General features: G+C 40.1%; 1 protein-coding gene across 9 annotated transcripts in view; it reads right to left on the bottom strand.

The window, feature by feature from the left end:
• The window catches only part of DOP1A (DOP1 leucine zipper like protein A), an 88,481-nt gene that overhangs the window by 60,421 nt on the left and 14,072 nt on the right, over positions 1–13,988 (bottom strand). For 6 of the 9 annotated variants that reach the window (XM_050950069.1, XM_050950068.1, XM_050950066.1 and 3 more), the window contains 5 exons: positions 12,492–12,591; positions 6,799–6,908; positions 4,112–4,220; positions 2,411–2,531; positions 1,067–1,186 (listed from right to left, as the gene is read on the bottom strand). In XM_050950069.1, coding sequence (XP_050806026.1) covers positions 1,067–1,186; positions 2,411–2,531; positions 4,112–4,220; positions 6,799–6,908; positions 12,492–12,591 — 560 coding nt within the window. Of the gene's footprint in view, positions 1–1,066; positions 1,187–2,410; positions 2,532–4,111; positions 4,221–6,798; positions 6,909–11,261; positions 11,314–12,491; positions 12,592–13,988 lie in introns of those variants that run through there. The other 3 variants (XM_050950070.1, XM_050950074.1, XM_050950073.1) reach the window with 2 other exon arrangements.

Below are 13,988 nucleotides of genomic sequence, written 5' to 3' on the forward strand. Positions count from 1 at the left end.
CTTACATTCATATATTTATCCTTGAGAATCTCTCAAGGCTCCTTTTGCCATAATTCTGACTTAGTGGAGGTAGCATTGCCTTGAAAGGATATGAAGGACCAGTGAAAATACTTTCTAATTTTCTAAATGTTTTTGAAATTTGAACAAAGATCATGACTCAATGCCTAAAAAGAGGAACACCTGTAAGGAACGATCTCTCCAGGTAGGAGGACACTAGTTTCTCAATCCCAGATCTGTACAGTATTTTATCAAAAGAGTCCAAGCACTGTAAGCACATCTTTTGCTAGCCATGCAGACTGTTGATCAGAGAGAAAAGTTTTCAAAACCCTTTTGGGACACAGGCTAAGAGACCCAATAACTAACACCCACCAACACCCACACACTTCCAGCTAATCTTGTCAAGTATATCATATGCTACAAATAATAAATTTATAGGAGGATACCTTGATTACATGGCCAGTAAATGTGTACCAATCTACCCAAAATCTTTTCTTGTCACTTTTTCCAAAGGAATTTACTCATCCATGCTGAAGAAGCAGTGGCAGGAATACAAGAGAGATCTGCAGATTTCTCTTACTAAAATCAAGTTATCAATCTCTTGATTATTCCCAGATCAAGAAAGGGAACTAAAAATCATCTGAATCTCAGAAATTAGACCTGGTCTATATTTCAAAGTTTTACCAGTTTAACTACTTCGGTTACAGGGTGGGATTTTTTTTTTTTTTTTTTTTATCTGAAATAGCTATACCGGTAAAAGTCCTAGTGCAGATACAGTTATATCAGTATAAAGTGACTTATATTGGTATACTTATTACCCTCTCCATGCAGGAGTAGCTATAACAGAACAAACTACCTTTATACTGATATAACTGCATCCACGCTAGGGGGATTTCATTGCTTTAACTATACAGATACAGTTAAACCAATACAAGTTTCTAGGATAGACAAGCCTTTGCAGGTAGAGTACAACTGTTAGTACATCTTGTCCACCTCCCTGTCAATACACAAACAAAAAAATGTAAAACCAACTTCACTTTTACATTTACAGCAATTACATATAACTTACCTACAACATTCTTCAAACCAACGAGCAATGTAATCCCACATATAATAAGGCTCAAAGGAATTAAAGAGAAGATTGGCAGTTTTAATCAGCTCTGCAGTTTTCTTATTTTCCCTCAATTTGCTAAAGAAAATAAAAAGCAGTAGTACAATTTAATGTATATTACTATGCTGTGATTTAAGTGTTATGCAGAGGCATATCATTCTGAGCTTACTCACTGCAACGCTGATATTAACACACTGGTTCCCTCCCACTCCATTAATGGCAGCTCTTCAGCTGGGCATGCACTATAGCTCTTTACATCATGTCCTTGCATGGTTGCCATACTTCTTGCCCATCCCTCTGTCTCAGATCTGTTTTCCCATTTTCTACTTATTTTTACTGGATCTGGGTTCCAATTTTCATTCTTATTTTTCTTTATTTTATTTTTCTCCCCCTTCCCTATCCTCCTCCAACATTCTGTTTCCTTCTTTGTCTCCCTTTAATTGTCCTTTCCACCAGCTGCCTCTCCCTCTGACTCCATTCTCCTGGTCTCTCTACTGCCTTAGTTTTGCTCTCCTTTTTTCTCCTCCCTGATGGCTTCTCTTTCTCTGCCACTCCCATAATCCAGAGAGATCTGTACTAGATCTCTTTTGTTGTCTCTCTTTGTGTGCAAGAGCAGATCAGAGGCTCTCTAACCAGGTGTCTACCTCTGCAGCCTCCCAACTTCTGTTGCTTCATCGATGCAGCTTCTCTTCATGTTTCCAAAGACAAGTGACATAAGGGGAGCCCATCTGCTGCTCCCTAGTTTCAGCCGTATCTGGGAAGTGATTCTGCAGTTGGGGCAGGAGTGGATCACTTTCCCCACTCATACCATCTTCTTCTCTCTGCTGACACCTCACATAACTTCACCCGCCAGCCTCCCACCCTCTCACTGCTTTTCTCATGAGTGCCAAACACGGGAAAGGGAGAGCTCTTAGAACTCTCTTCCTGCCCCTCCATGACACACAGCATTCACATGGAGTTCTGCATTCACATCAGTAAATGTGCATTTACAGTAAACAATTGCAAAACAGAGTGACTGATATCGGTACCTTTTCAGCAAAGTAAATGTCATTAAAAAATAAATAAAACTATAGATGTCCACTCCATTATGTCCCAAGGAAAAGCTTCAGTTGAGATCAATGAGAACTTTGCCATTCCTTTCAGAGGAGCAGGCTCCTAGATATTGCTGCATATTTAACATGCATTCAGCAATAAACAGTATTTAAGTGCTGCTATTTATTAATGTTTATATTTAAAATGTAGCGGTATATTATTTTCTGTTCAAGAGGAAGCATATGTTATATTCTTTTCTTTGTACTCTACCTGCTTAGTTGCGTGTGATCTTTGCTGAAGGAAGGTTCCATCTGAAGATCCATCTCAGCTTTGCATTGTGTATATAATGTTCTAAATACTTCAATCAATACATCTTCTAAGATTACAGGTCCTAAAATGACCATAAGAAATAGCTGCAATGACAACCTTGTAAAATTGAGGACATTCGAATGATCAGTACTGAATCCTAATCAAATCATTGACATTTACAGTTTCATTGACTAAAGCCACAAAATCACTTTTACTCAGATAACTTACAAGGCTGAACAGAAACCCACTTATACGCTGTGTATTCTTATGCATGGTAGAATTTAAAGCTATACATATTTTATACAATATTCTATTCAATAGGATGTGCAGGAAATTATCCATGTGAGTCCTAGTATGTTAAAATTATCTCAAAGCTAGATCTTGACACCTCATGATGAAAATTTACCTCAGAGTGTAAGGTAAAAAATTAGAAGTAAAATATTTTGAGCATTTTTACTCTGATTCAGTTGAAGTGGGTTCTTCTCCATTTCTGGCTACAAGTGTGCAAGAAATCTTTGCATCAGATTCACATTAGATTCCAAAAAACTCCTGAGGTTTAAGAAAAGCACCTGACTTTGAAATGAGTTGCAATAGTCTTCAGAGGAGAACAGCAGCTTTCTGTGCTTTCTCTTGCCTCATCTTGCTCCCATTTGTGGGTACCCCACCACTGATCTGCAGGAGCAAAGTCTGTGTTGAATCTGCCAAACCAATTTGCCTACATAATCCTCATGGCTGTGCTCACTTCATTAAATCTTAATGTGTGCAGTATCAATAAGATTTAAACTGACTGGCTCAAAAATTACAAGTGACTGAAAAACCAAACTATGGTATATGATAAAAAAAAAAAGTTAGAATTTGACTTCTCAGTCATTCATGATTTCTGAGCCAGGCATTTTAAATTTTACTGACACTGCATATGTTAAGACTGAGTGAAGCGAGAACAGCTATGTGGATCATGTTGGCAAAATTCCATTCATATGTATCATCTCTCCACATCCCCCCACTTTTAATTTCCACTTACTGTGGATAATGTTTGTAAATATTAATAAGCTTAGTTACTTGTTTGTTTATTAAAAGTTACTATACTCTTTAAAAGCCAATCAATTCTTACTGATAAGCTCTTCATGTACTAGAAAAAATGTGATATTATATTTTTAATATTTCAAAAGGTGCGTGTGTTGGGATAATGAGGAAGGGGCCTTGGGATCACATGAACAGTAGCTATTGGGATATTTTTCCCATTTCTCTGTAACAGTGTGGTGGCTATGGTTTGTTTTTCTTAGAGAATTAAAAATCTAAACAGCATTCCCTTCAAGATTCTAACAACTTTGGGAAGTTCAATTTTGGGGCCTAAACTACTTCTCAGCATTACTTTAACTTCAGATTTACTGCATGGAGCAGAACAGTTAGGTTTTTAGGGGGACGTGAGAAAGTAGTATGTGATTAGATTGGAAGACACTATATAGTCCAACTCTACCGTCTACTTACTGCACATTTCTTTTTGCCAAGTGAACACTTGAGCATACCTACTACTTTGTTAATATCCTCTGCTTAAGAACATTATCCAGAACATTGCTTTATAGGCTAGTCAAACAAAAGAATTCATCATTTTTATAAAAATGTAATGAAAAATATATTGAAGGTTAGAATATATGAGAGTACCCAGTTCAGGTTTGTCCAGTAAACTAATAAGAATCCGAAAAGGCTTTAGATCCTGCATCAGTGTGCTCTCTTCTCCATGTCCATTAACTTGTAAGATTCCCACCATTGCCTATAAAAAGCATAAACAGATCAGAAAATCAAGAAGAAAAGAACACCTTCTGAAACAGGCATTATGAAAACATGCAAAAAGGGGAATTACTCACAGTGGAGGAGATCTTTTTTTCTTACCTCCCATGCAGCTCATTCTCCATACCTAGGCATTCCCCTTATTGTTGATAACATCACATTCTATTCCACAGAAGTGGAATATATTCTAATATTTGTAGAAGGGTGGGGAACACACAGTCTAGTAGCATAAATAGATGCTTACTCAAAATTTCTTAAGAGTAATGAACAAGGGGTATAAAGTGATGATGTAGCTCAGGGGTAGGCAACCTATGGCACATGTGCCGAAGGCGACACGCAAGCTGATTTTCAGTGGCACTCACACTGCCTGGGTCCTGGTCATCAGTCCAGGGGGCTCTGCATTTTAATTTAATTTTAAATTAAACTTCTTAAATATTTTGAAACCTTATTTACTTTACATACAACAATAGTTTAGTTATATATTATAGACTTATAGAAAGAGACCTTCTAAAAACGTTAAAATGTTAAACCTTAAATTAGAGTGAATAAATGAAGACTCATCACACCACTTCTGAAAGGTTGCCAATCCCTGATGTAGCTACTCGAGAAGGTAAAAAACAAAAAAATTTAAAGACAGGGCTGAATAAAACAGTAATCTGCCTATTCAGGATGCACCTTGACTGTCAGATTATTTTCTTTAGCTCAACTGCATGGAACAAGTAGCAATGAGATCTTCACAAGGAAGGGAAAACAATGAGCTCCTATACTGAAGTACTTTATTCCATGGCACCGGAGGCAGAATAAAACTAACTAGACTCTCACAAGCTATTTAGTTTCTCTCTGCTGCTGGCACAGCAATCTGAGTAGGAGCTAGTGCATTTCTTCTACAGCTTCTAAAAAAGAGAAGAGGAGAAAGAAGGAAGAGAAAAGAGAAGACAGTGGGAACAAGACAGAAAAAAGGTTTGATCTTTCATCTGCTAAGAGGTAAGTATCACACAGTATCTTGGAAAATCATCTACACCTGAACACAGAGGTGAGTTCTCCCCTTTATTGGGAAAAACAGGTATCCTCTACCTTGAGCATGGCTGCTAAGAAAAAATGGAACTGGATTGTATAAATATTGGAACCCTTTCTAGCATCCTGAGAGAGGGAAAAGATTAAATGGATAAAGGCATCAGTCAAGACATCCAGGTGAATGAAAGACACAGGAATGGATTTAATCTGCAGGCCATAACTTTATTACCTTAACAATGGGCAAGGGGTGGAATGCACCCACTCGCTCTCACAATCAGGTATCTCACTGGGCCCCTTGCGTTGCTACACGGCTTCCTCCATATAACCAATAATTCAAGGTCAACTCTCTACAGCCTCCCACTAGGATTCAGCTCACTTATGAATCATCTTGCCCTTCCCTCCACAAAAAGGGCAGAAGGTTCCGAGGGGGACCTCAGCCTTTGAAGATGTACAGTCTCCCCTTTTCACAGGAAACAGACCAGCAAAATCCCAAGTCTCATTACATCTGAGAGCTGGCCCTTTTAGCTCGTATTCACAATAGACATCAGTCAAGACAAGCTGAGATGACCTAACCCTTTCTATATTAACTCCTAATGTTGGAGTTCCCATTCTTTCTTACTCCTTTTAACCTAACTGTGCCTCCAAAATGCTGTGAGGAAGGCAAAAACCCCACTGGACTCTTTCCATTGTAGCCCAATGGAAAAATTCCTTCCTGATCCCCAAAACTGGTGGCCAGTCTGACCCAGAGCAGCCTTGAAACACATCTCCATGTATCTTAACTAATGGAAGAGAGGGTGAGGAATTTATCGAGGCAAGTCTGCCTCCAGATGCCCAGGAAGGCTTTAAATGGAGGGGGGAGGGTTCTGAGGCCAACTGTCTCCACCATTAGCCTCCAGTCAGCTAGCCAATAGGTAGCAGAAAAGCCTCCCTGTCCCTAGCATAGTCCTGCATGTACCAGAGACCAGAGGAAGGGCTCTCCCTTCTCCACTTGTGGGGACTGGTCATTCCCTGCTAGTCTAAACAAACTCCCTCTCCCGCACCGCTGAGACAGGGAGGGACATTTTTGTCATGTGTACAAGTGGGAAGGGGGCCTCTCCAAATCTGTTCTGTGGATAAGCAGACTTCAGTCTGCCATGCTGTCAATCAAGTACCTTCCATAACTGCTACTCTGGATAACAAAGAGGAAGCAGTAGAGGAGAGATGGGATTAAAATACTTCCATATAATATTATTGTTTTAAAGAAGAGAGTGCTAGCCAATGTTTCACACTAAGCTTTTCACTGAAATCTAAGAGTTCTAGAATAATTATTTCTTTTACTAACAAGGATATATTACAAAAAGGCAGACCACCTAAAATTTCCTCATAAAAAGACAGAAATTACATGAATATATTGAGATGGCCAATTAGTGGACGAGGAAACCGCAATTTTTGTCAAGACAACTCTTAACAGAAAGAATATTTTTACAATAAGGTTTGTTTATAAGAATTTATACCGATGCAAAGAATAGTTTCATAATGAGTAATGTAAAAAAACATATTACTGATACCTGGACCAACATTTCCTTAGAAAAGGTATTGAAATAGTAAGTGGCATGTTCCTCAGGATTGCTCTGTCTTGTGCTTCTAGGTCCTACAATAGCACCATTATTATCAAAACCTTCAAGCAAACAAAAGACATGACAAATTAATATTTATCTTCTTATGTTTTCTTCGTCAATTTTTTAAAACAGTGGATCAACTTGCACTGTTAACTTACCAATTTGTAGTCCAAGTAATGTCGGCAAGAGAAAGACCATTTTACATAGTTTAATAAAAGAAACTAATTAAATGGAACAAAGTAATAAGCTGACTGCTCTGCGAGTACACTCTGGAGTTTTAGTTTTCATTGAACACACTGCTAGCAGGGCCGGCTCCAGCGTTTTTGCCACCCCAAGCGGTGAAAACAAACAAACAAAAAGCCGCAATCGGCTCTACCGCCATCACTTCATTCTTTGGCAGAAATTTGGTGGCAGGTCCTTCCCTCCGAGAGGGACTGAGGGACTCACTGCCGAATTGCTGCTGAAGAGCCGGATGCGCTGCCCCTTTCCATTGGCAGCCCCAAGCACCTGCTTGCTGCGCTGGTGCCTGGAGCCAGCCCTGACTGCTAGATAGTTACATTACTTTTTACAAGAAAAATGTAGATGTCAAAAAATACAGTATGTTCTACGGTATGCATCTTCAAAGTCAATGTACTGTAGCAGTAGAAACAACAATTACAAAGAACCGTAGTTAACACTATTGAACGCTGTATAGCAGATTTTAAACATCAGAGGACCACAGAGACCAAAGCCAATGAAGCTACTGTCCTAATGTTGTTATTCTAAATTATTTATACACGTAAAAGGAATATCACAGTTAACTAGTAAATCATTTACAAAAAGATTAATGTGCTAAGGAAAGCAACTTGATCACTGAAAAATTATGTGAATGAAATATCTAGTTTCCTCTCTGAAAATTTAATCTTTTCTTACGGAAATTCAACATTTTCCTGATGAGCTTTAAAAAAAAAAAAAACAAGCTGCTGAAAAGAACAAAACTTCTTCAGAAGTGGTTTTCATATTTTCTGCTCAAGAATGATGAAAACAGAAGTGTAACAGGTCCTCTGCCCACCCCTCTTCCTGGGGCCCACTGGCTGCCCCAGTAAAGCACAGAGAGGCTTCTTCTTCTGCAGCACCCATGGCTTTATTTACACATGTTCTCTCACTACCAGTGATATACTATATACAGGGCAGGCCTTACTGTCTCCTCTTCCACACAGAGTCTGCCCTCAACCTGGAGACTGACCTTCTCCTGGCCATTCCCCCTTCTTTTGGCTGCCAACCAGCCTTTATAGCCCTTGAATCCTCAGGCCCACAGGTACAGCCAGTCCTAACAGCCAGGCACCAGACTTCTCCCCAGCCCCAATCTATTTCCCCTGATTGGGGCTGGCTGAGCAGGGGCTAATTAGATGCCTTTCACCAGCACCCTGCTACAAGAAGAAAAAGTAGAAAGGATGTCATTTAGTTTCAACTAAAAATAAATTAGTATTAAGGACATCTATTGAGAGCTAACGCAGACTTAAAAATGTTTAGTAAGATTTTTGTTTCTATTTAGTTTTCATAAAACTGTGCATTATGATAGAAGAATGATGAGAAATAGCTAAAAACAGATATGTAAGTACTATACTATGAAAACTTAGGCCTAAAAGAGCCTCACCACTTAGTTAAAAGAAGAGGGTTTTAATATTTACAGTAGAATCTTCATTAGTAATATAGAGCAACACAACATCAATTAACTCAAAGAAAAAAATGATTAATAAAAACTATACATATCAATTAAATGGAAAACAGAGGTTATATAATTGTACAGAATATAGGCTATGCCTACTCATTGCGTGCTAATTCTGCAACACTTGTGCATGCTGAACTATGCAGCCACTCTATTTACTGAAATCACATTGACGTCTGTGGAAATTGCACCCATGGAATAGCTGTGGAATCTGCCATCAATAATTTTAAGAAAATAGTGTGAAGTCACACCATGAGTTAGAGAAAGGCCTCTACAGGGTTAGGCCAAATGTAGCCGCGTTAGGCTGATTTAAAAATGAATGCATCCCCACAACCAACCCTGTTCTGTCAACCTAAAGGGCTCTTAAAATTGACTTCTGTACTCCTGCCCAGCGGGCGGAGTAGCGCTAAAATAGACTTTGCTGGGTCGAGTTTGGGGTAGTGCGGACGCAAATCGAGAGTATTGGCCTCCAGGAGCTATCCTAGAGTGCTCCATTGTGACTGCTCTGGACAGCACTTTCAACTCCAATGCACTAGTCAGATACACAGGAAAAGCCCCATGAACTTTTGAATTTCATTTCCTGTTTGATCAGCGTGACGAACTCAACAGCACAGGTGACCATGCAGTCCCCCCAGTATCGTAGAGCGTAGAATGTTTCTACGCTCCCCTTTTCATCTTTGTCCCTGAGGTTATTGCAGATTAGAAGGCAAAAAAACCGCACTCGCGATGACATGTTTTCCGAGCTCATGCAGCCCTCCCACACTGATAGGGCACAGCTTAATGCATGGAGGCACTCAGTGGCAGAGCCAGGAAAGAATTAAGTGAGCACATAGAGCAGAGGCAGGATGCGATGCTGAGGTTAATGCAGGAGCAAACGGACATGATGAAGTGTCTGCTGGAGCTGCAGGAAAGCCAACAAGAGCACAGACCCCCACTGCATCCACTGTATAACCGCCTACCCTCCTCCCCCATGTTCCATAGCCTCCTCACCCAGATGCCCAAGAACGCAGCGGGGAGGGGAGGCTCTGGGCACCGAGCCACTCCACTCCAGAGAATGGCCCAAGCAACAGAAGGCTGTCATTCAAACAGTTTGATTTTTAGTGTGACTACAATAAGCAATGAGGCCTTGTCCTTCCCTCCTCCCCCACCCTAACCAGGCTACCTTGTCCGTTCTCTTTTTTTTTTAATCAATATAGAAAGAACGCCTAGCTTCAAAATAATAGTTACTTTATTTCGAAGGGGGGAGGGTGGTTGGCTTACAGGGAATTAAAATCAACAACGGGGACGGGTTTGCATCAAGGAGAAAGACACCCAATTGTCACACCAAAGCCTGGGCAGTCATGAAACTGGTTTTCAAAGCCTCTCTGATGCGCAGCACGCCTTGCTGTGCTCTTCTAATCACCCTGGTGTCTGGCTGCTGACAATCGGATGCTAGGCGATTTGCCTCAACCTCTCACTCCACCATAAACATCTTCCCTGTACTCTCACGGATATTATGGAGCACACAGCAAACAGCAATAACAACGGGAATGTTATTTGTGCTGACGTCTGACCAACGGCGCCAGCAAGCTTTTAAACATCCGAAGGCACATTCTACCACCATTCTGCACTTGCTCAGCCTATAGCTGAACTGCTCTTTACTACTGTCCAGGCTTCATGAACGGATCCCCCGAGCTCGTCACTGGGGAGCAGGAGAGCAGAGTTGCAGGGGAAGTGACTGAGCCATACAATGATGGAGGTTGCTAGGAGCTGGGCAGGGAAGACGTCCCCAGAACCCCCGGCCAAGCTACATGTACAACGAGGATGGTTACCAGTCCTACTGCACCATCTGCTGCCAGCAGCACCCAGGAGGACCAGTACGGATCCCCCGAGCTGGTCGCTGGGGAGCAGGAGAACAGCGTTGCAGAGGAAGGAGTAGATGACGACGGTTAGCAGTCCTACTGCACCGTCTGCTGCGAAGGCAAGGAGCTGCTGCTGTGTAGCAATGCCAGCTGCTGCAAGTGCTTCTGTTTCGAATGCCTGGAGGTCCGGGTAGGGAAAGGTACGTCAGCCAAGGCAAAAGAGCAAGAGTCTTGTGAATGACACATGTAACAGGTCCAGAAGTGATATGGGGTGTTACAGCGCCAACCGGACTGGAGCGTACAGCTGCAAGACTTCTTCACCAGCGACAAAGGACAGGAATATGATGCATCTAAAATCTAAAAAGGCCCTCACATTTCCCAGAGTCACTACCCTTGATAACAGAACGCCAATGATTGCACTGGCTACTTGGATCACAACAGCCCCCACAGTAGACTTGCCCACAACAGCAGCGGTGACTGTGAGCTGAGCGGGCTCCATGCTTGCCGTGGTATGGCGTCTGCACGGGTAACCCAGGAAAAAAGACATGAAATTATTGTCTGCCGTTGCTTTCACGGAGGGAGGGGCGACTGATGACACGTATCCAAAACCATCTGTGACAATGTTTTTGCCCCATCAGACACTGGGAGCTTAACCCAGAATTCCAATGGGCGGTGGAGACTGCGGGAACTGTGGGATAGCTACCCACAGTGCACTGCTCCATAAGTCAATGCTAGCTATGGTGTTGAGGACACACTCTGCCGACTTAATGTGTTTAGTGTGGACACAGGCAACTGACTGTATAAAATCGATTTCTAAAAATCGACTTCTATAAAATTGACCTAATTTTGTAGTGTAGACATACCCAAAGATGCATCAAATGTTGTTCTCAACATTCTCTGTAGAAGTTTCAAGTTCTGTTTTACAGAAAAAAGGAATCGTTACTTAGATTTAACCTTAATTTGTTTGCTTGTTTTTTAAATTTATTAAATGCAATTTCCTTTTACTTGGAAAAATTAGAGAAATGATCTACATATATAAATGTGTCTCCCTGTCTTTCTTAAAAAGACAAGAAGTAGCTCATAAAAGAGACTTTGAACTGTGAAATAGATATGAAAATAAAGTGTTTAATAAAAGTTGGAATTTTTGATCCTCCTGCTGAATGAACCCATCTGGCAAAACATGACATGAGTTTAATCAGCAGTATTTTAAAAAACAATCAGATGATAAACCAATTTCTATCATGAGTAAATATTGGTTTGATATTCAAAGATTTTTTTAAGTGATTAGAACTGACATTTTCTACAGCTCTTCATTATTCCTTTTTCTGATCAACTGGCATTATATCAAGATGAAAACTGTTACACAATGTGACGCTAAGCATCCATAATGTACCACTATTTTCACCAATGGAGACATTTTCAGCTACATGGCAGCTGCCCAAAATAGGCTAAGAAATACTAATTTAGACCACAGTACTGTATACATTTACATGCCTAAAGTTAAGCACATATATCAATGTTTGTGGAATCAAGGAGTTAATATAAAATTTTACTTTTAAATATATTTCAACGTATCATTGTTCCCTTTATTCTCCTTACCCCTTCCTGCTTCAAATGTAAGTTACACTGACTTATGTCTTGTCTTAATTTAGACTGTTATATCTCTGGGGCAGGGACCGTCTTTTAACATGTACAGCTCCCAGCACAATGAGTCCCATTCCTGATTAGAGCCTATGGGTCCTACACTATAAGAAAATATATAAATAATTTATATCTAGCAAGAAACATTGTTGTCATGGACTTTTTCACATGGCTGTGCTGACAAAAAGGTAATCATTTTCTTATGTCACTTTTGATAAAATCAAAATCTGCTCCACACAACTTTTTCAGGGGTCTTTCTTTGCATAGTCTAATACATTGGTGGCAACTGTGCTAAACTCATAAATATAGCATGAGCTTAATCAAGACTGATTTTTATTTATCAAGTCATATACATAAGATTTCACCATTACCAGTACATGCTATTATTTTTACCAAGTACATTCCTTTCTCTGCCATTAAACAGTTAATTATCAAATGCAGTACAAACTTACCTAGGAGCCATGCATAAAGCCTTCGGTTGAGAGACATATCTCTGCGTAGTACTACATGAAGGGCTGCTGACAAAATTCTGATCATGTCTGGGCGTGTTGCCTGAAGAAATTAGGTATATTATTGTAGTTTAACCACAGAAAGTGACATCTGTAGCTGGCTAATGGATAAGTATTCATTGGATAAAAATTATTTAATTTTCTGAGACCTCTGAATTCATAGCAGTGAAGTAGCACAAAGTTCTGAGTCTTAGGAAATCAAAAAATGAGATTACTATTTGGAACTGCCACCTATTAAAATGCTGCATGACACTGCAACCATAGTAGAAAATTGCTGCCTCTATTAACAGTCCATCACCGTACTACAATATATTTCACTTTGCTTATCAAGTGGAAGTCACTGAAGCAAACTGATTAAAATGCAATAAAAAATCCCCAGTGGATACAGTCTTAAATAATTTTCTCCTCAATGATTAGTATTTAATAAGCCCTAGCTTATGTGAATTTTAGTGCTCATAGACTCATAGACTTTAAGGTCAGAAGGGACCATCATGATCATCTAGTCTGACCTCCTGCACAATGCAGGCCACAGAATCTTACCCATCCACTTCAATAACAAACCCCTAACCTATGTCTGAGTTATTGAAGTCCTCAAAATGTGGTTTGAAGACCTCAAGCTGCAGAGAATCCTAGAGCAAGTGACCCGTGACCCGTACCCCATGCTGCAGAGGAAGGCAAAAAACCTACAGGGCCTCTGCCAATCTGCCCCGGAAGAAAATTCCTTCTTGACCCCAAATATGGCAATTAGTTAATCCCTGAGCACGTGGGCAAGACTCACCAGCCAGCACCCAAGAAGAAATTCTCTGTAGTAACTCAGATCCCATCCCATTTAACATCCCACCACAGACCACTGGGCATACTTACCTGCTGATAATCAAAGATTAATTGCCACATTAATTGCTAAAATTAGGCTCTCTCATCATACCATCCCCTCCATAAACTTATCAAGCTTAGTCTTAAAGTCAGATATGTCTTTTCCTCCCACTACTCCCCTTGGAAGGCTGGTCCAGAACGTCACTCCTCTGATGGTTAGAAACCTTTGTCTAATTTCAAGTCTAAACTTCCTAGTGTCCAGTTTACATCCATTTGTTCTTGTGTCCACATTGATACTAAGCTTAAATAATTCCTCTCCTTCCCTAATATTTATCCCTCTGATATATTTATAAAGAGCAAGAAAGGTACTACATGGATAGCTCTGACAAATAAAATTTGGGTTCCAATCAAACAAAATGTTTCAGGTCAATTCAAAATCAAGTGTTTTGCTTTTTCAATTTGTTTCATGTTGATCGAATTGTTTCAGTCAACTCAAAATTAATTTTTTTTATTTTTTTTATTTTGATTTGGCTGTTTTCAAGTGGAGGTTTTTTTACCCTTTTTGGGGATACTTTATTTTAAAAATTGGCCCCATTACAATTTGAAACACCATTTTGAAATGAAAAG

Source organism: Gopherus flavomarginatus, chromosome 4, assembly GCF_025201925.1.
Source record: "Gopherus flavomarginatus isolate rGopFla2 chromosome 4, rGopFla2.mat.asm, whole genome shotgun sequence".
Lineage (NCBI taxonomy): Eukaryota > Metazoa > Chordata > Testudines > Testudinidae > Gopherus > Gopherus flavomarginatus.